The 22,147-nt window shown below is 40.9% G+C and overlaps 1 protein-coding gene across 5 annotated transcripts in view; it reads left to right on the forward strand.

Annotated features, from left to right (window-relative positions):
- The window catches only part of taf1 (TAF1 RNA polymerase II, TATA box binding protein (TBP)-associated factor), a 172,676-nt gene that overhangs the window by 75,845 nt on the left and 74,684 nt on the right, over nucleotides 1–22,147 (forward strand). For all 5 annotated transcript variants that reach the window (XM_072595164.1, XM_072595163.1, XM_072595165.1 and 2 more), the window contains 3 exons: nucleotides 11,348–11,521; nucleotides 20,690–20,863; nucleotides 21,106–21,210. In XM_072595164.1, the coding sequence (XP_072451265.1) occupies nucleotides 11,348–11,521; nucleotides 20,690–20,863; nucleotides 21,106–21,210 (453 nt within the window). The remainder of the gene's footprint in view (nucleotides 1–11,347; nucleotides 11,522–20,689; nucleotides 20,864–21,105; nucleotides 21,211–22,147) is intronic.

A 22,147-nucleotide genomic window follows, 5' to 3' on the forward strand; every position in this document is an offset into this window, starting at 1 on the left:
CTTAGCATGTACTCTGCCAAATCCCCTAAGAATCTTGCTTGTTTTACTGAAGTTGCCTCTCATTCTTCTCAACTCTAGTGAATGCATGTCCAACCTACTTAACCTCTCCTCATGACAAAATCACTCTATACTTAGGATCAATCTAGCAAGTTTTCTCTGGACTGCTTTGAATGCCAGAGAATCTCATGATCTCGAGAAGCCAACTCGGAAAGCAAGACATAAATTTCAGAAGCTCCGACTTGTCAACTGGCTTTGCATGATTAATGTCAATTTTTCTTTAGATAATGGGAACAAGACTGTTCAGTGTTCTAGATGTTGTTTGTCTAGTGTTTTATGTGGTTTTAGCAATATTTTCATTTTTGATTCTCCATTCCTTTTGAAATACAGGTTAACATCCCAATATCTTGCTGAAACAGAATGCTAGCTTTTTGTAATTGATATGCAAAGAGCCCCAAATCCTTCTGTACTGCAGCTTTCTGCACTCTTGTTTCATTTAAGTATATTCAACTCTTCCTCCTCTCACAAAACCTCACTTTTACTCACATGATATTCCATCTGCCAATTTTTGTTTGCCTATGTCCATGTGTAGACTTGTTGTGTATTCCTCATCATTTGCCCTGTCATCCACAAACTTAGCAATTGTACGTTCACTTGCCTTATTCCAAGTTCTTAAAATATATTAAAATAATTGTGTACCTGCAGCACTCCACAGTTGTCATCCTGAAAATGCCCCCTGTATCCCAACTCTAGGTCTTATATTAGTCACAATCACTCTATCTTATATTAGCTAGCTAATCCTTTATTCTTTCTAATATACCAGCCTCAAAAGCTTATATCTTATTAAGAAGTCTTATATAGGATGTCTCGGGGAAAACCGCAGAGATTGTCATCCTGAAAATGCCTCCTTTATCCCAACTCTGTCCTGTATATTAGCCATTCCTCTATCCATTCTGATATACTAGCTCATAAAGCTCACGTTTTAAGTAGCCTTGTATATGGTACCTTAGGAATGTCATTTGGGAATCTGGCTCTGACTTACTAATCTTTGCCACATTATATGTGTTCTTCTTTCAGTTTGATAATATCCTTGGTTAACTGCAGTCAATTTATCCCCTTAAAAGTTCATTTGCTTTATTCACTTAAATTCTAGATTTCCACTCAGGCTGTTCCGGAATTTTCTAAAGTTTCTGCCTGTAAGCCTTAGGGACCAAGTTGTACTCACTCGAAATCTTATAATTTCGAGACGCCTGCTCGGAAAGCAAAACATACATTTCCGAAGCTCCGAATTATAAACTTGCTTTGCATGATTAACGTCAAGTTTTCTTTTGGTTCTCTCTAATGCTTGGCTATCTTTCCAAAAGAACTGAAATTTCATCTAAATTTTGGAGGACTTGCACAGGTTTACAAACTTAGGGCCATGCCTTTGATTGGACTCCATGCTTTCATTGTCAGAATGTTTGCAAAATTCAGGGTCCTTTTGTTTAGTACCAGGTTTTAAATTGGCATTTCCTTTTGCTCGACCTTTTCTCTTGCCTGAAATGTTCTTTCCCTTTCTTCTTCCTCCCTTTAAGGTGGTCTTTCTCTTTTCTGCCTCTGTTCAGGTTTTTAAAATTTCCATTTTCTGTTCTATTTCATGCTCAACAGTAATTGAATTCTCATTATCTAAATGGATTGGCTTGACAAACATTGACTCTTTTGCTCCTCAAATGCTGCCTAACCTGCTATGCCTTTGCCAGCGCCACACTTTATTAACATCTAAATGGATTCACCCATTTGTTCTTTGAATTTCACTTATTGTGCTTGTACCTCAACCCATATATTTAACTCTAACTCTAATTCTAAGTCCTCAGCTTCTTTGCAAATCATTCAGGGATAAATTCTCCACCTCCTGAAAGGTTTTAGCAATTGCCAGAGCTATTTTGATACAGTAATACGCAATAACCTAATGTTATTTCCTTTTATTTGTCCAATTATTCGCACCCTACTTGTAACTATCCTGCTGTGAGCAACTTTTTTGTTCTGACGAGAGGCATGTTCTGCCATTCCACTTCTGTTATTCCAGGGGTCATTAGAAAATGACAATAGTTCTTTCACTTAGCAAGCTGAAATGAGCTGTCAGGGGAAGTGGTGAAGGCTACTATAACATTTAAAAGGCATCTGGATGGATATATGAATAGGAAGGTTTTAGAGGGATATAGGTCAGATGCTGGCAAATGGGACTAGATTAATTAAGATTCTGGTAGGCATGGACGAGTTGGACTGAAGGATCTATTTCCTTGCTGTATATCTCCATGACCAGTTAAATACCAATCTGTTATGGGTTTAAACATAAAGCATCCATCAACCAAGTATGGTTTGTTATCAAAGTAGAAAACGCACAGTTACTACTAAAGATAAATTCTCATCACAAACAGACACTGACATTCTTCAAGAAAAGTGAGGACATCTGCATGATTGGCTTTCCAAAAAATAAGCATTTTGGCCATTGGATTATTCTTGAAGGCAAAAGAATAGAGTTCAATGTTACAGTGCCTGTTTCCCTAATGTTATGTTGAGTGTGGTCAAGGCATCATAGAATCCCTACAGCGTGGAAGCATGCCTTTAGGCCCACTGAATCCAAATTGACCCTCTAAAGAGCATCCCATCCAGACTCACACCCCCACTCTATCCCTGTAATCCTGTATTTCCCATGGCTAATCCACCGAGCTTGCGCAACTCTGGATACTATGGACAATTTAACATGGCCAATCCACTTAACCTGCACATCTTTAGATTGTGGGAAGAAACGAGGAGCACCCAATAGAAACCCACACAGGCATGGGAGAATGCGCAAATTCCACACAGACAGTTGCCCAAGGGTAGAGTGGAGCCCAGGACCCTAGCACTATGAGGCAGCAGTAGTAACCACTGGTCCCCATGCTGCCATGTTTAATTGTAGCGAAGGCTTCCAAATGCAACTGGCTCAGGAAGCACAATCTTGAGAGATTTTTTTCAAAAGAGTAAATAGATTTTATATGGAACTGTTGTAGAAGGTGTTCTTTTCATAAACAGATAAGATCAGCCAGTCTTCTGTCTAACTCGTTGTTCTTAGGAAGGTTTCCTCCAGCATAACTAGATGAAAACACAAAATTCTCCAAGCTAGCCCCAGCAGAGGTTTACAACAAAGCAAGCAGTTATACCATTTATGTGATTTATAAGAAACCTTGTTTAAAAAGTCGTTAATATGCAGAATTACCTTCCAGTCACCTCTTAAAGAATTCACACTAGATATGTCTGCAAAACATGAAATAAATTCTTTTTTCTTCATGCCTTCACAATTTAAGATTTAAAATTTAAACTCAAGATCCTTAGAACAGATGAGCTAAACATGTCAACCTGATTTGCTTCACTGTCCTCTTCTCAACCTCATTTATCAAAAATGGTGTCAGATAATTGACTTCCAGTGCAATCTCCCTTCTGTGTAGATTTTTGTCTCTCTCCGTCTAATTCAAATGACCTAGATATATTGTTTGTTATTCACTCGTGGGATGTGGACATCGCTAGCTGGTCTGCATTTATTGTCCGTCCCTAATTGCCCTTAAAGCAGTGGTGGTGGTGAGCTGCCTTCTTGAACCATGCAGTCCACATGTCTTTGGGGAGGGAATTCCTGGATTTTGACCAGTGACAGTGAAGGAATGGTGATATACTTCCAAGTCAGGATGATGACTGCCTTGGAAAGGAAGTTGCAGGTAACGGTATTACTATGTGTCCCTTGTCATATGCTATCCTTCTACTTCTGGAAGACAGTTGTTGTGGGTTTGGAAGATGCTGTCTAAAAATCTTTGGTGAATTTCTTCAGGTTATCTTGTCGATTAATGCACACTGCTGCTATTGAGCATTGGTGATCAAGGGAGAGCCAGTCAAGGAGGGTACTTTGTCCTGGATGGTGTCAAGCTTCTGGAGTGTTGTTGGAGCTGCACCCATCCAGACAAGTGGATAGTATTCCATATATTCCTGGAAACAGGCTTTGTGGAGTCACAAGGTAGTTACTTGCAATATTTCTAGCCTCTGACCTGCTCTTGTTGCTGCTGTGTTTCTGTGGTGAATCCAGTTGAGTTTCTGGTCAATGGTGACCCCCAAGGATATTGCTAGTGGGGAGATTCAGTCACAGTCATGGCATTGAATGTTAGGGTACTAAACAAAAGTCCTCTGAATTTAGCAAACATTCTGACAAGGAAAGATTGGAGTCCAATCCAGACATGGTCAGAAGTTTTTAAATCTGTGCAAGTCCTCCAAAATTTAGATGAAAGTGATGCTGAGGAATTTTTCAGTTCTTTTGGAAAGATAGCAAAACAGATGAGAGAATTAAAAGAAAATTTGACATTAATCATGCAAAGTTGCTAAGTTGGAGCTTGTGAAGTGTATGCCTTGCTTTCTGAGCAAGCTTCTCGAGATTGAGATTCTTATTGAGTACAACTTGGTCCTGTGCCTTACAGGCAGCACAGTGGCACAGTGGTTAGCACTGCTGCCTCACATTCCCGCCTCAGGCAACTGTCTGTGTGGAGTTTGCACATTCTCCCCGTGTCTGCGTGGGTTTCCTCCGGGTGCTCCGGTTTCCTCCCACAGTCCAAAGGTGTGCAGGTCAGGTGAATTGGCCATGTTAGGTGAAGTGGTAAATTTAGGGGAATGGGTCTGGGTTGGTTGCACCCTGGAGGGTCAGTGTGGACTTGTTGGGCCGAAGGGCCTGTTTCCACATCGTAAGTAATCTAATCTAAATGTTAGATTGTCATTTATTGGAGATGGTCATTGCCTGGCTGCCACTTGACAGTTGAAGCCTGGATCTGATCCAGGTCTTCTTGCATTTGAACTTGTTCATTTCTGAGAAGTCATGAATGGTGCTAAACATTATGCAATCATCGGCAAAAATCCCCACTTCTGATTTATGATGGAGGCAATGTCAGTGATGAAGCATCTGAAGACAGTTGGACTAGGCCACTACCCTGAGGAACTCCTGCAGCTGAGATGACTGCCTGGCAACAAATACAACCATCTTCCTATATGCCAGGTATGACACCAATCAACAAAATGTTTGCCCCGATTCCCACTGATTCCTTGATGTTAACAGCTTGCACTCATACCTCATGTCTGAAATTCAGATAGATTGTCCACATTTGAACCAAGGCTGTAAATTGAGTGCCCTCACAGAATTCAAACTAGGTGTCATTGAGCAGGTTACTGCAGTGTATATGCTGATAGCACTAGTTTTTAATGACAGCTTCCATCAGTTTACTGATGGTCAACAGTAGACTGAAGACTGTTATTGACTGGGTTGCATGTGTTCTGCTGTTTATATGCATGATGTACCTCGGCAATTTTCCATTTTGTCGGATAAATGCCAGTATAGTAACTGGATTGGAAGAACTTGGCTAGGGGTGCGACAGGTTCTGGGGTACCAGTATGATTGCTGGAATGTCATCAGAATCCAAAGCCTTTGCAGTATCCCTTGCCTCTGGCCATTTCTTGATATGTGGAGTCAATAAATTCTTTGAAGACTGGTGTCTGGTGACCACTAGACAAAGCCAAGGTGGACATTTCACTAGGCACGTCTGGCTGAAGGTTACTGTGAATGCTTTAGCTTTGTAATAGCACTGCTAGGCTCTTCCATCATTGAGGATGGGGATATTTATGGAGCTATCTCCTTCAGTGAGTTGTTTAATTGCTCACCACCATTCTCTACCTGATGTAGCAGGACTGCAGAGCTTACGCCTGATCTAAAAACAGAAATTGCTGGAAAAATTCAGCAGGTCTGGCAGTATCTGGAGAGAAAGCAGAGTTAACATTTGGGTCCAATGACCCTTCTTCAGAACTGATGCTAGTGAGGAAAAAGTTAGTAATTATGCCAAGGAAAGGGAAGGAGTAAGTGATAGGTGGACATAGAGCCCAATCAGAAAGAAAAGCCGCTGAACAGATAAAGAACTTGGATAAGGTCATCCTGGGGATTGAATAGCTGCTAACAGGGACTATTAGTAGCTGACAATGAGTTCTGCGCAGTAGTGCCCATGTGATGAGAAGGCTGAGTTGGGGGGGGGGAAAGAGTAGGGGCGAGGTGCTCAAGCCTGAAAATTCAATATCAATGAACTCAATATGAAGTCCAGAAAGCTACAGAGTTCCCAAGTGGAAAATGACATGCTGTTCTTCCACTTGCACTGCGCTTTGCTGTTGCACTGCAGCAAGCCTGAGAACAAGGTGGCGTACTGAAATGCCAGACACTGAAGACTCAGGGTACTTTTTGTGGACAGAACCTAAGTGTTCTGCAAAGTGTTTCGTTTTACTGATAGAGCAGACCACATTGTGAGCAGTGAATACAGCACTGCTTCACCTGGAGGTTGCAGTGGGCCTTAAATAATGAGGGAGGAAGTGAATGAACAGGTATTACATCTTGGTGGGGTTTGTGCCGTAGGACTGTTGGGAGCGAAGGTAGAGTGGACCAGGGTGTCCTGGAGGAAATGGTCTCAGTGGAATGCCGACATCGTAGGGGAGGGGAATGTGTCTGGTGGTGTCACCCCCCGGACATGGTGGAAATAGCAGCTAATGATCCTAGAGATATGGATACTGATGGAATGATAGGTGAGGACAAGGGGAACCCTATCACTGCTGTAGGGAGGGAAGAGAGGGAGCGAGAGCCAAAGTGCAGAAGGTGGGTTGGACCTGGCTGAGGGCCCTGGCAACTATATTGATTGAGAGAGAAGGTGAACATTTCAAAGGCCCCTTGTCAAAGTTGGCATCATGAGAATGGATGCGACAGTGATGGAGTACCTGGGAGAATGGATTGGAGTCTTTTCAGGAAGCAGGATCTATAGTTAAAGTAACTTTGGGAGTCTTAGGTTTGTATTGGATATGGTGGCCAGCTTATCCCTGGAAATGAAACAGATGTCGAGGGAGGGAAGGGAGGAGTCAGAGATGGACCAGGTGAAGGTGAGAGCAGGGGGGAATGTAAAAGTGAAATTGAACTTTTCCAATTCCAGATTTCTCTCCATAGATGCTGCCAGACTTGCTGATTTTTCCACTAAATTCTGTTTTTGTTTCTGATCTCTAGCCTATGTAGTTCTTACGCTTTTGTTTTATTTAGATCTGCTCTGTTGGTTGTGGGATTGCTTAGCTCCGTCTATCATTTGCTGCTAGCTTTTAGGTAAACCTGGTGTTGCTCCTGGCATGCCTCCTTCACTCTCCGTTGAACCAGACTTGATGGTACGGATTGAGTGAGGGCTATGCTGGGCCAGGAGGTTGCAGGTTGTGTTGGAGTACAATTCTCCTGCTACTGATGACCCTCAGCAATCTTATGGATGCCCAGTTTTTGAGTCGCTAAATCTGTTTGAAAATGATCCCATTTAACCTCGTAGTGCCTCACAACACATTAGATTGTATTCTCAACTTGTACTCTCAAGTTGAGAATACCATTCTCAGCAAGTATTCTCAACACTTCATCTCCACAAGGACTGAGAAATGGTCAGTTTTACTATTAATGCCATGGACAGTTGCACCTGCAGCAGGCAGTTTGGTGAGGATGAGGTCAAGTATATTTTTCCTCCTTGTTGGTTTCTCCCCACTTGCTTCAGAACCAGCCTATCAATGATGTCCTTTGAGACTTGACTAGACTGGTCAGTAATCGTGTTGCCAAGTCACTGTTTGTGGCAGACATTAAAGTCCCCCACCCAGAGTACATTTTGCTACCCTCAGTGCTTCCTTCTAGTGGTATTCAACATTATGAAGTAAGCTGCAGTGGGGAAATATGTGATAGTCAGCGAGAGGTTTCCTTGTCCATGTTTGGCCTGATGCTGTGAGACTTATTATAGGGTGGTGTCAATGTTGAGGACTCTTAGGGCAGATCCCTCTTGACTGTATAACATTGTGCTGCCACCTCATTACTGACATTTGGAACACTGTGTATAATATGGTATGATTCAGTAAGTATGATTATATCAAGTATTATTTGCCTGTTGTGTGAGAAAGCTCTCCAAAGTTTGGCACTAGCACTCCGATGGTCATAAGAAGGACTTTGCATAGTTATCATTGTCATTTCCTGTGCCTTAGTTGGTGTCAAGTAGTCAAAATAGTTTCATTCTCTTTTTTTTCCTTTCTTGTGGTTGATACAGCTGTGAATGGTTTTCTAAACCATTTTAGAATTAAACCATTTAAGAATTACCCACATTGCTGAGTGTTGGGAGTTGCATGTAGGCCAGACCACATAAGGAAGGCACTTTGCTTTCCTAAAGAATATTTGTAAACCAGATCAGTATTTATGACAATTGACAATGGTTTCAAAGTCATCATTAATTTTAATTCCCAAATTCTGTTGAATTAAAAATCAAATTCCATCATCTGTCATGGTGAGAATCAGACCCTCGAGCATTACTTGGATTTCTGGATTATTAGTCCAGCAATAATACCACCAGGCCATCACTTAACCCTAACTGAGAAGAGCTATTCAAGTTTACTTTGATTAATGAATATCAAAAATAAGTCATGTGCCTTATGTCTCTGAATTTGTCACCTTTCGATCTAAAATAGCCAACCAGGTTCTATATTAGGGAAAGTGGAAGGAGTGGAAAATGGTGAGTGATTTGCTGAAGTTAGAGACATCGAAAACAAAGCTGAAGGAGCAGGAGCAGAGATGGTCTCATATATTTAAGTTCAGACAAGAGAAAATTGGGAGTTTTAGAGTAAGCATGTGGGTGAGCTAGAAGAGAGATTTTTCCAAGAATAGAAAATGATGCTAATGGGAGTGGAGAAATGCAGGGTAATGCAAGTGGCAAAAGAGATGAAGTGGTGGTGAGAGAACTTCATTAATGATTAAGATCTCTGAGATATAGAGGTTGTGTAACGTAGTAAGGTGAATGAAGCGGATACGACTTAGAGCATTTAGGCGAAAGAAAATTTGAGGAGAGCGGGGCAGTTTAGATCTAAGTTGAAATCAACAAGGATGAAGAGTCTAGTGGAAGAGGGTTGAGAAGAAATCTCAGCAATGGGTAAATACTGAGGACTGTAACTGGGGAATGGAGAAGGATGAATTGCTGAATGTGAGATGTTTTGAGAGGAACATAAGAAAGAAGATTAAGCATAGGTAGAACTTGCCATTGTTTTACATGGTTTGAGCAGTTCACCATGGGGCAGTGTGCGAGGAGGCAAGAATATTTACTATTGTGGGGAAAGGATCCCTAAATATAAAACAGTTTGTGCTTCTTCATACTTCAATCAGTAATGGACTTGTGATGCTTGGAAGTTTTATTAAGTAAATTTTCTATGTATTTAAAAAGGAACAGTATGTGCTTTGGGATAAGAATAGGAAAATGAGATTAGAGTAGGTAGTTTCCATTGAAGAACTAGCATTGACATGGGGTGATGGACTGAATGGTCTCCTTTTGTGTTGTAACTTCTATGATTTCTATTTTCTCAAGACCAAGAGTTTGTAGAAGATCAGCTAAAGCAGAATCTTCAAATGAGTTCACCACTCGTCACAAAAGAAGAATTTGGGGTTATTGTTTATCTAACAAATAAGATAGCTGGGTAATAGTATGGAACAATGTGGAAAACTAAAACATTTGAAGAGAGGGAAGCTGATAAGGCACTGGGACAGGTCAGTTTACACCGAACAAGAATAAAAATGTGCATATATATAAGCACGTTTAATATAGAAAGATGTCCCAAATGTTTCACTTGCACAATCAAAAAGAAATAAATGCTGAATGAGAGTTAAAAGGAACTATGAAAGGAGACTAATGTATTGACAAATAGGTTTGTTTAAGAAGTACTGTAAAAGAGTCTAGGAGGGAAGTCTAGAACTAGGGTCCTCGGCAAATAATAGTAGTAGTAATGCACTGAACATGTTATTTGAGCTCCATGGTGGGAGACAGGATGCTCATTACTGGGTGTTTTTTGGGATTGAGAAAGTTACAGCGCTATGGAGGAATTGGAACATAAAGTTAAGAGAAATGACTAAGGTGGGAATCTTGTATATAGAGTTGGAAGCTGGCCCTATATCTGAGGAGCGCCAAATGAAAAATATAGATGAGAAAGAGGTGGTGGTCAAGCTGGATCCTTGGACACTCTTTAGAAGTAATGATGTGACAGATGGAAATCTGATTGCAGAGATTCATCAAGTAAGTTTTAGAAATGATGTCTGCAGATGTGGGAGTTTGGCATTTCTGAAGGCTATTTGAGGAGGAAAGACATTAGAGATGAGGTGTCAGTTTGCAAGGACAAAGTGAATCAGAGAAGAATATGGGAAAGACAGCCAAATGAATTTTCTGAATCTGACGATGATGATATCCATGAACACTTTGCACATGTTAATGGTTAGGATGAGAAGGAGAGAGCTATTCAAGTCGAAAGAAGTGCTGGATGTTATCTTTACTCCAGATAACTCTGGAGTAATGGAGTATTTCAGTGAAGTGTGTGAAATCCAGTTAGATCTAATGATGAACGATCAAACCAATTTTACACTAAATACATCAAATTTAATCTCCTTGGACTTGAGGGAGTAAATGGGGAACCTATGCTGTGAGGAAAGTTTGCTTAGGATAAGTTCATTTCGGTGGAGGTAAGAGAAGGGAACTGCAGATCAGTGCTTCCACAGGTTCTGCAGCCAATGGTATGCCAAAGGCTGAGCAGTTGAAATATTGAAAGGGCCAGTTTTAAGTAAATTAGGGGAAATCTTCCCAGGGTATGTGAGGTATAAAAGCAAAATACTGTGATTTCTGGAAATGTGAAATATACCAAGTACTGAGAAACTCAGTGGGTGTGGCCGCATTGGTGGAAAGTGGTATATAGAGTTAATGTTTCAAGTCCAGTTTTCTTCAGAACCAGCAGGTGATTATGTTGGAAATGAGTAGATAAATTTACATTGTCAGAGCTAGCTTTCTCTGTGCAAGAATGCAGAATGGTGAGGTTGGAGAGGTGGCTGTGAATATGGGTGGGGGAGTTCTAATGCGGGGAGAGGTTTGTGTAGTATGGGTGAGCAGTGATCAAGGGGTACTAAGTGAAGATTAAAATACTGAATTTGAAAGGTTGCTTAGTGCAGAAATTGAGAGACACTGTCCTCATTTCATTATTTTCATAAGTATCCCTGTGATAGTGGAAATAAAAGATGAATCAAGGATCTTGGAGAGAAACATATGTTTGAAATGGGAGGTAAGTACCTAATTATCTGCCTATTTTGGATAGTCTTTTAGAAAGAACAGATATACATTGATGATAGGTATTTTTCAGACTAATTTTATTTCTGAGTCTATCTGTAATCGCTGAGTAGTGTGTGTGGAGTGTAATTTGGGATTGTGTTTATTTTTAATTACTTTGACTGTTTCTGTTCCAGCATTCCATTCCTGCTGTGGAACTTCGACAACCATTCTTTCCAACTCATATGGGACCAATGAAACTCAGGCAATTCCACCGACCAACACTGAAGAAATATTCTTTTGGTGCATTGTCACAGCCAGGACCTCATTCTGTGTACCCACTACTGAAACATATCAAGAAAAAAGCCAAGGTAAAGATCGCTTTTAGTCATGCATAGTGTGTATATTATTATTGTAAATCTTGTTGTTGGTCTTGTTGCTTCTGAGGTTCTCCTCCCAGGAACAGCTTTTTTTAAAAAGAGTTTATTTCCAAAAATTATATGATTTATGCAAAGATTTGGTTAACTTTGGCAAATATTTTGAGGAGAATGAATTGATCTATCACTGGCATTTAACTGTATTCAGAATCTTTATGGTTTCACAGATTTCACAAATTCATCTTGTACACCTGTTAAAAACAAATGTTTTTGTTGATGCGTTTTGCAGGAGTCTGAATTATTGCGTTTATTTACTGAAGATGTGGGAAGTGAGCAACTAATTTCAAACTTTTTTAGTTATTTGTCCACTTATAAGTGCCATTGCTACTATGAAAAATAGGGATGTTATGTGAATAAGTAACATGAGATGATAAAATGGGCAATGGCTTCCAAATGACAATCCAATCATCTTTACTAATTAGAAAAGTAATTTTGTATCCATCCTTTGTAGTTTCTCAGTCTCAAACTGGAATTCTAATTTCTTTCTTTGAAATCTTGCTGAAGCACCAAACCAGTTGAATTAAAAACCAAAAGAACCAGTTGAATTGTTCAATTTGAATATTTGTGTAAATTGACTGGATGATGCAAAAGTAGGCTTGGTTAATTGCTTATTTAATCGTAAGTCAGTGTTCCTGATGTCCAGAAATGTAGTGCCATTATTTCAGGTGAAACAGATTTTAAATTAAATGCAGCTCTGGAGCTCAAACGGATTTTACTGTGATGTCTGTCAGTGTTTTCTAATCAATCTGCGCAGAAATGTTATTACACAACTCTGCAGCAGGTGGGACTGGAACCTGGCTTTCTTGGTCCAGGGGTAGGTACTACACCAGAAGAGAACCCTTCTGATGTGGTTACTAGGCCTTGTGAGTCGGGGGGAACGGAAAGGGAAAGCAACAGGAGTATGGAGTCACGTCGAATGATAAGCAACAGATTAGTGTGTGTGCAGGGTTTAAGTTCGAGGCAGAAGAGGAATGAAGCAAAAAGGAAGGATAACTTAGGACATATTACTAGAGGTGATGGAAATCATGAGGATAAGAAAATTAGCATTAAGGTGCTTTACATGAATGTTCATAGTATTCGTAACAAAGTAGATGAATTAACAGACGTGGTTGCAAGGGGTTCAGGACTGGGAATCAAACATCCAAGGATTTACAGCTTAGGAAAAGATAGGGAGGTGGGCAGAGGGGGTGGGGTTGCCTTGATAGTTAAGAATGAAATTAAATCTATGACACTGAATGACATAGAATCGGATGATGTGGAGTCTGTGTGAATGGAGTTGACGAACCACAAAGGCAAAGAAAACCATAATGGGAGTTATGTACAGAGCCCCCCAGCAGTGGTCAGGACCAGGGGCACAAGATGTACTAGGAAATAGATAGGCCAGGTCAGAAAGGCAAGGTCACGGTGATCATGGGGTACTTCAATATGCAAATGGACTGGGTGAATAATGTTGTCGGTGGATGCAAGGAAAGGGAATTCATGGAATGCTTATAGGATGGTATTTTGGAACAGCTTGTGATGGTGTCCACAAGGGAGAAGGCAATTATGGACTTAGCGCTATGCAATGTGCCAGACTTTATAAAAGATCTTAAAGTAAGGGAACATTTAGGAGGCTGCGATAATAATATGGTAGAGTTCAGTCTGCAGTTTGAAAGAGACAAAGCAAATTGGATGTAATGGTGTTACAGTTAACTAAAGGTAATTACAAGGGCATGAGAGAAGAACTGGCGAAAATTGACTGGAAGCAGAGCCTAGTGGGGAAGACAGAGCAACAATGGCAGGATCTTCTGGGTGTAATGGAGGACACAGTTACCATTACACAAAGTTACCTCGCAGAGGTTCATCCCAAAGGAAAGAAAGGTTACCTGGGGGGGTGGGGGGAGAATTACACAGCCATGGCTGACAAAAGAAGTCAGGAAATGTATGCTAGAAAAAGAGAGAGCCTATAAAGTGGCCAAGAGGACTGGGAAATCAGAAGATTGGGAAGACTTCAAAAACAAACAGAGGATAACAAAGAGAGAAATAAGGAAGGAGTGGATAAAATATGAAGGTAAACTAACCAGTAATATTCGAAATGATAGTAAAAGTTTCTTTCAATACATAAGAAACAAACGAGAGGCAAAAGTAGAATTTGGGCCACTCTAAATTGATGCAGGAAGGCTAGTGATGGGAGATAAAGAAATAGCTGAAGAGCTTAATATATACTTTGCATCAGTCTTCACAGTGGAAGACATGAGTATTATCCCAACAATTAAAGAGAGTCAAGGGGCAGAGTTGAGTATGGTAGCGTTTGCAAAAGAGAAAGTGCTAGAAAAGCTAAAAGGTCTAAAAATTGATAAATCTCCTGGCCCAGATGGGATACATCCTAGAGTTCTGAGGGCGGTGGCTGAAGACATAGCGGAGGCGTTGGTTGTAATCTTTCAAAAATCACTGGAGTCAGGGAAAGTCCCAGATGATTGGAAAATCGCTGCTGTGACCCCCTTGTTCAAGAAAGGATCAAGACAAAAGGTGGAAAATTATAGGCCAATTAGCCTAACCTTACTTGTAGGTAAACTTCTAGAATCCATCGCTAAATTCTTGGAAATGCAGGGTCAGATTAGAACAAGTTAGCATGGATTTAGTAAGACGAGGTCGTGCCTGACAAACCTGTTTAGAATTCTTTGAAGAGATAACAAGTAGGTTAGACTAAGGAAATCCAGTGGATGTTATCTACCAAGACTTCCAAAAGGCCTTTGATAAGGTGCCTCACAGGAGGCTGCTGAGTAAGTTGAGGGCCCATGGTGTTTGAGATGAGCTATTGGCATGGATTGAGGATTGACTGTCTGACAGAAGGCAGAGAGTTGGGGTAAAAGGTTCTTTTTCGGAATGGCAGCTAGTGACAAGTGGTGTCCCGCAGGGTTCAGTGTTGGGGCCACAGATGTTCACTTTATATATTAATGATCTGGATGAAGGGATTGGGGGCATTCTGGCGAAGTTTGCCGGTGATACGAAATTAGGTGGACAGGCAGTTAGTTCTGAGGAGGTGGGGAGGCTGCAGAAAGATTTAGACAGTTTAGGAGAGTGGTCTAAGAAATAGTTGATGAAATTCAATGTGAGCAAATGCGAGGCCTTGCACTTGAAAAAAGAATACAGGCATGGACTATTTTCTAAATGGTGAGAAAATTCATAAAGCCAAAGTACAAAGGGATCTGGAAGTGCTAGTCCAGGATTCTCTAAAGATTGACTTGCAGGTTGAGTCTGTGATGAAGAAAGCAAATGTAATGTTATCATTTACCTCGAGGGTTGGAATGCAAAAGCAGCGGTGTGCTACTGAGACTTTATAAAGCTCTGGTTAGGCTTGATTTAGAATACTGTGTCCAGTTTTGGGCCACACACCTCAGGAAGGACATACTGGCACTGCACCGTGTCCCGCGGAGATTCACACAGATGATCCCTGGAATGGTAGGCCTAATGTCTGATGAAGGGCTGAGGATCCTGGGATTGTATTCATTACAGTTGAGAAGTTTGAGAGGAGACCTAATAAAAACTTGCGAGATAATGCATGTCTTAGAAAGGTTGAATGCTGGGAATTTTCTTTCCATCAGGCGGGGATACCAGGACCAGTGGGCACAGCCTTAAAATTAGAGGGGGTCAATTTAGAACGGATATGAGGATACATTTCCTCAGCCAGCTAGTGGTGGGCCTGTGGAATTTATTGACATGGAGCGCACTGGAGGTTGGGACGTTAAATGTCTTCAAGGCAGAGATTGATAAATTCTTAATCTCGCAAGGAATTAAGGGATATGGAGCGAGTGCGGGTAATTGGCGTTGAAATACCATCAGCCATGATTGAATGGGAGGAGTGGACTCAATGGGCTGAATGGCCTTAGTTCCACTCCTATGTCTTATGGTCTTATATCTTTTTGGAATGACTACCTGAAATCAGTTCACTTGTGCAACCCGATTTAGTTCCAGGTAGCCCATTACTGCATTGCAAGAACTGACTATCAAGTTCTTCCATGGCTATTGAACTAGCATTTCAAAGTAAAACAGAGTGTTTTGCAAGAACAGTCATTTAAAATAAACTGTTTGCAAGAGCAACGTTCAGACACCAAAATTGGAGGTGTAGTGGACAGCGAAGAGGATGACCTTAGATTACAACAGCATCTTGACCAGATGGGCCAATGGGCTGAGAAGTGGCAGGTGGAGTAGGATAGTGAAGAAGGTGTTTAGTATGCTTTCTTTTATTGGTCAGAGTGTTGAGTACAGGAGTTGGGAGGTCATGTTGTGGCTGTACAGGACATTGGTTAGGCCACTGTGGGCTAAAGGGCCTGATTTGTGCTGTACCTTCTATGTTCTATGTTCTTAGAGAAGAAATTCCTCCTCATCTCAGTCTTAAAGTGAGTCTTTGTCCTGAGACTATGCCATCTGCTCCTAGACTCTCCCAAAAGGGGAGACATCCTCTCTGCATTTACCCCGTCAAGCCACTTAAGAATTCTACATGCTCCAATGTGATCACCTATTATTCTTCTGAACTCTCATGAATTAAGTACCAACCTGTTTAGAATTTATTATCATCTGTATTTTTACATGATAAACACAATAAAAAGTGTTCTAAGTCACGCTACCATGGTGCATATATTAATGACAGAAGTCATGATAAAATCAGAAGTTATAAAAGTAAATAAAAGACAAAGTTTATGAAAGTCCATTTGAAGGCTCCTGGTCTCGAACAAAGCCACTGTTGGAATTCTGGTCTGCTTATCGGAAAAGTGTTGTGAAACTTGAAAGGGTTCAGAAAAGATTTACAAGGATGTTGCCAGGGTTGGAGGATTTGACCTATAGGGAGAGGCTGAACAGGCTGGAGCTGTTTTCCCTGGAGCGTCAGAGGCTGAGGGGTAACCTTATAGAGGTTTACAAAATTATGAGGGGCATGGATAGGGTAAATAGACAAAGTCTTTTCCCTGGGTTGGGGGAGTCCAGAACTAGAGGGCATAGGTTTAGGGTGAGAGGGGAAAGATATAAAAGAGACCGACGGGGCAACTTCTTCACAAAGAGAGTGGTACGTGTATGGAATGAGCTGCCAGAGGAAGTGGTGGAGGCTGGTACAATTACAACATTTGAGAGACATTTGGATGGATATTTGGGCCGGGTGCTGGCAGGTGGGACTAGATTGGGTTAGGATATCTAGTCGGCATGGACAGGTTGGACCGAAGGGTCTGTTTCTATTGTCGTACATCTCTATGACTGTATAAGTGCTGAAAAACAGAATTTGGCTGGACCAGCAATGCACCATCCTTCACTCACTCTGGCAGCCAGCTGTCACTGAACAAAAGACTCTTATGTACACTTTGCATTTATCCAGGTTGAACTCCATCTGCCATTTCTCAGCCCAGCTCTGCATCCTGTCTATATCGTGCTGCAGCCTGCAGTAGCCCTCGATACTATCGACGGCACCTCCAACCTTTGCGTCATCTGCAAATTTACTAACCCACCCCTTGATTTCCTCATCCAAGTCATTTATAAAAACTACACAGAGCAGAGGCCCAAGAACAGAGCCCTGTGGGACGCCACTCAACACTGACTTCCAGGCAGAATACTTTCCATTTACAGCCACTCTCTGCCTTCTGTCAGCCATCCAATTCTGAATCCAGATAGCCAAATCTCCCTGTATTCCATACTTCCTGACTTTATGAATGAGCCTACCATGGGGAACCTTATCAAATGCCTCGCTGAAGTCCATATACACCACATTCACCGCTCGACCTTCGTCGACCTGTCTTGTCACCTCTTCAAAGAACTCAATAAGATTTGTGAGGCATGACCTGCCCCTCACAAAGCCATACTGACTGCCTTTAATCACACTATGCTTTGCCAAATAGTCATAACTCCTATCCCTCCGAATTCTTTCCAAAACTTTGCTGACCACAGACGTAAGACTGACTGGTCTGTAATTGCCAGGGATTTCCTTATTACCCTTCTTGAAAAGGGGAACAACATTCGCCTCCTTCCAATCCTCCGGTACAACTCCAGTGGAGAGTGAGGAGGCAAATATCCTCGCCAGTGGCTTAGCAACCTCCTTTCTCACTTCCTGGAGCAGCCTCGGATAAATCTGGTCTTGCCCTGGAGACTTATCAGTCTTAATGTTGTCCAAATTTCCAGCACATCAACTTCGGCAATCTTGATCTGGTCAAGCCTGTATCCCAGCTCCTCAAAATTTTCAATCACAACAAGATCCCTTTCCTTGGTAAAAATCAAAGCCAAAATCTCATTTAGGGCTTCCCCTATCTGTTGAGACTGCACGAACAAGTACCCTCTGCCATCCCTGATTGGCCCTACCTTCTCCCTAATCATTCTCTTATTCCTCACGTATGAGTAAAATGCCTTTGGGTTCTCCCTAATCTTTCCTGCCAAGCCTTTTTTGTGCCCTCTCCTCAGTCTATTTCTGAGCTCTTTTCTCACAAGCCTGTAATCCTCTAAAGCTGTGCTAGATCCTTGCTTCCTCCACCTTACGTAAGCTGCCTTCTTCCTTTTGACGAGAAGCTCCTTTGTTCTTGTCATCCAAGATTCCTTAATCTTACCCCTTCTCAGAGAGAGTTGAGAGTCTTTGGAACTCCCTCCGACAGAGAGCTGTGGGAGCAGAGTGCTTATGTATATTTAAGGCTGCAATAGGGAGATTCTTGATCAGGAAAGGAATCAAGGGTTATGAGGAAAATGCAGGAAAGTGGACTTGAGGAATGTCAAATTAGCTATGATCCTATTGAATAGCAGAGGAGGCTTGAGGGGCTGATCGGCCTACTCCCGTATCAATTTCTTATCGTCGTATGCTGGAAATCTGAAACAAACACAGACACAAAGTTGGAGAAACTCAATTGGTCTGGTAGCATTTGTGGTGAGAAAAGCAGTTCATGTTTCGCGCATGGTTGAAAATTCTCCAGAAGTGATTTCTCAGCATTTTCTGTGTTTGTCCCCAGCACTTCTGATTGGTTGTTCTCTTTGACTTCGTCTCCCATCTCTCGTTGTTGATTTCAGGGCCATACCACGTTTCCTCCTTCCTCGCCACACCATCACCAATATAACATTTTGTGCAGTATTTCCCTCAGTGTTTGAATTCAGTCATTTCCTGCTAACACCCCATGTTGAGATATCTGCTGGATGAGCCTATGACGACCTCCTGCTCCAAATTAGGTATTCACTGCTATGTCCATCAAAAGACTTATGGTTTTATTGGAGCAGCAAAAAAGAATTCAATTCCCTCCTTTCTGCTGGATTAAAGGTCTTTAATCTTCAGCTGCTCTTCACTTCCGACCTTTGCCCTTTTGACATCAAATCAGTCCAGATTGCCCTACCACCCAGATGTCTTTGCCTTGACATTAACAACTTTGTATCATTCACATTTCAGAGAATCTGTTGATAACTCAGCCTTATTGAAATCTGATCTACTGATGTTGACTGCGGCCCTCCCATTGAACCTGCTATGTTCAGCTTCTGGTCCCTTCGTATTCTTTGTCCAAATTGCCACAATAATAATGCAATTCTCATTGCTATCTTCTATAAATGCCTGTTATAGCATTTCTCTTCGGTTCCTTCATTTGAGTCTCTCCATCTTGCACTATCACATCCTGTTCTTCTAAGTTTTCATTGAGGTGCACAGGGCAGTAAACATGAGAGTTTTATTTTTCTATTAGTTTGGCAACTTTGCAAAGTGAATTCAAGTTTTGTCATTTCAACTTGCAATATCTAGTTCCCATTCATTCTTATATTGCAATGGCTATCATATCTTTCCATGCCTGAGGTTTTGACTATTTATTAGATTATCAATCATCAAAACACATCATCTGAGACATGTACAGGTACTTGTCATTTTCTTGCTTGAATGTAACCACTGCTCCTGCACCTCTAACCTTCAACTTTTCCTCAGTTACTTCTCAACTCTAGAGATATTTTTGCCTCTTTAAATCTCGTGAAGTAGCTTCCTGGGTTTCATCTTTTGATTTCTTAATCCGTATCAATTTCCTTTTGCAATTCCCTTCTCTGCACCCTCGCACTTGCAGTTTTGAGCAAATGCCACAATTAAGATTGAATTGAACAGCTCAACTAGCATCATCTCCTTTCTCAGCAGCCAAATCTACTCCAAGATCATGTTGGAGAGTGAGAAGAATTTTAGAAGTTCTCCAATCCTCCTTTGCATGTCTATTTCAACCCATGTCTGGTTTCAGGTGCAAGGACTTATGATGTCTTCATTTCTGTGAGTGTCGATAGCTGTTCTGCATCTGTGTTCCTCTGTGATACACTTTTTAGAGATTACTCTTAAATGGTTCTACTCACACCAGTCCTAACATAGCCAGAACACAGCCTGAAATTACCTCATTCCTCACCCCTCTCATGGTTACCTCTGGTATGCTCATTATTCCTTATCTTTATGACACCCATCTGTAATCTTATACATTTCTCTACACCTAACTTTATCTTTCAGTGCTCATTTTTGATTTTGATGTCAATTGAATGCTTATCTGGTATCAAGTGATGGATAAGCACTGGTAAAACTGAAACCACTCTGTTCTTGATTGGAAACTGCATGGTGCTGCCTTCAATGGTAGTTCAATTCTTAGCTTTTTGTTCAAAATGATTCCTGTGATGGAAGAACATCGTTGTGTTGTTTGAATTTTAACTGAAGTGGAAATATGTATCCTATCTATCTGCTACCGTCACTGATCTGTATTCAGACTGAAGTGCCTCTGCCCCTTTGAATTATTCATCTATATCTTTGTTGCCTGCAAACTAGATCTCTCCAACCAAAATTTTGTAAAGATTGTTGTACGCAAGTTCTAAAACTAGCAAAACTCTGCCACTCATGTCATTCTTGTAGTATTGCACTTTTATTGCTCTTGTTCCAGCCGATCACCCTCGGCTGTCTATCAGTTGAATCATGGAATTATTACAGTGTAAAAGAAGGCACTTTGTTTCCACTTGAATCAATGGATTTCTCTGCAGGAGCAATTCAGGTAGTCCCACTCCCTTCTTCACAATACTATGCTCTTGTATATTGTGAGTATTTGTACAGTACAATGGTTTTTCTGTAGAGTCGACTCGGTGATGACCCACATATATTTTTACTCTTAGATGCGTGAACAGGAACGTCAAGCATCTGGTGGTGGAGAAATGTTCTTTATGCGAACTCCTCAGGATCTGACAGGTAAAGATGGTGACCTTATTCTCGCTGAGTACAGTGAAGAATATCCACCACTTATGATGCAAGTTGGCATGGCAACAAAAATCAAAAACTATTACAAGAGGGTGAGTTAGACTTATTTCAAACAAATATTTTAGAGTGAAGATTTTTAGAACTGCAATTAAGTATTAAGCCGATCAATTCTATGATTGCTAAATAACCATGAATCAAATAAGTGTGCAAGAAAGTTGATCTTTGAGTAAGTGTGACAATTTATACTTCAATTTATATTTAAATATTTGAGTGTTTGAAATCACGGTTCTAGGGTCATGTGCCATTAATTTGGATTTCAAAAATTCTATTACAGAAACCAGGCAAGGATCCCGGTGCACCAGACTGTAAATATGGTGAGACTGTTTATTGCCACACATCGCCATTCCTTGGATCCTTACATCCAGGGCAGTTATTGCAGGTAGGACCTGTGTTTTGATTGTGGGCAAGAAGTTAAAAGGAGGACTGACAAAGTTTTTCTTTATCACGAATGCTTTAGTTCATAGGTTTGCCTCCAGTCATGGAGACAGCTCAGTGCAGTCGTTCGTCTTAGGCTATTTGCATGGAGAGAGTGTACATCTACATTTGGAAGCTATTTTTTAAGGATTTAAGTGGAGGATTTGGGAAAAAGTGCTGTGCTGCAGTTCTGTGTGCTAGGAAGTAGTTAGTTAATTCATTTTGGTTAATATATCTGCTCAAATCAAATGCAAATCGGTTAAATCAATGTTTTTTGTATGTTAGTTAAGTATAAAGGGCTTTAGGGAACAGAAATGTTGAAAACTAGGAAGAGCAGTGAGTGGATGAAACCTACATTCAACCAGTAATGATCATGCAGGCAGAATCGTTTTAAATGATACAGTAAATATTAATGTTTGCAACAAACTAATCACCCAGAAGGGAGAAAGATGTGGGCTTTAGTTTGGTGTTTCCTTTGCTTTTAATATCTATGTTTTTCTCATTTGTTCATCCTTTGTATAAGATGAAAAAGACATCACCAAAGTAAGGGAGTTGTAAGACATTGACCCTCTAAACCTTGCTTTCTGTAGTGTTGTGCATAACCAGGCTTTTGTTTTACATAAGTCCTAGTTCTGACTGACACCCCTGCACTTCAGAGTAATTCTGAGGGCTCTTTAATATTTCTTCTTCGTCAAAGGGATGTGGGTGTTATTGACTTCAATCAACATTATTGACTAGCCCTAGTTGGTGTTGAGAAAATGATAGTGAATTGTTTCCTTGAACAGTTGCATGTTCTGCGCTCTAAAATGCTTTTAAAATCTTGAATTTGGTACCTCACCTATCTGACTTAACTCTGTTTTCTTGGTTTACCGTTGATGATCTCCTTTTGATGCATTTTGTTT

This window comes from Chiloscyllium punctatum, chromosome 25 (genome assembly GCF_047496795.1).
Source record: "Chiloscyllium punctatum isolate Juve2018m chromosome 25, sChiPun1.3, whole genome shotgun sequence".
NCBI classification, from domain to species: domain Eukaryota; kingdom Metazoa; phylum Chordata; class Chondrichthyes; order Orectolobiformes; family Hemiscylliidae; genus Chiloscyllium; species Chiloscyllium punctatum.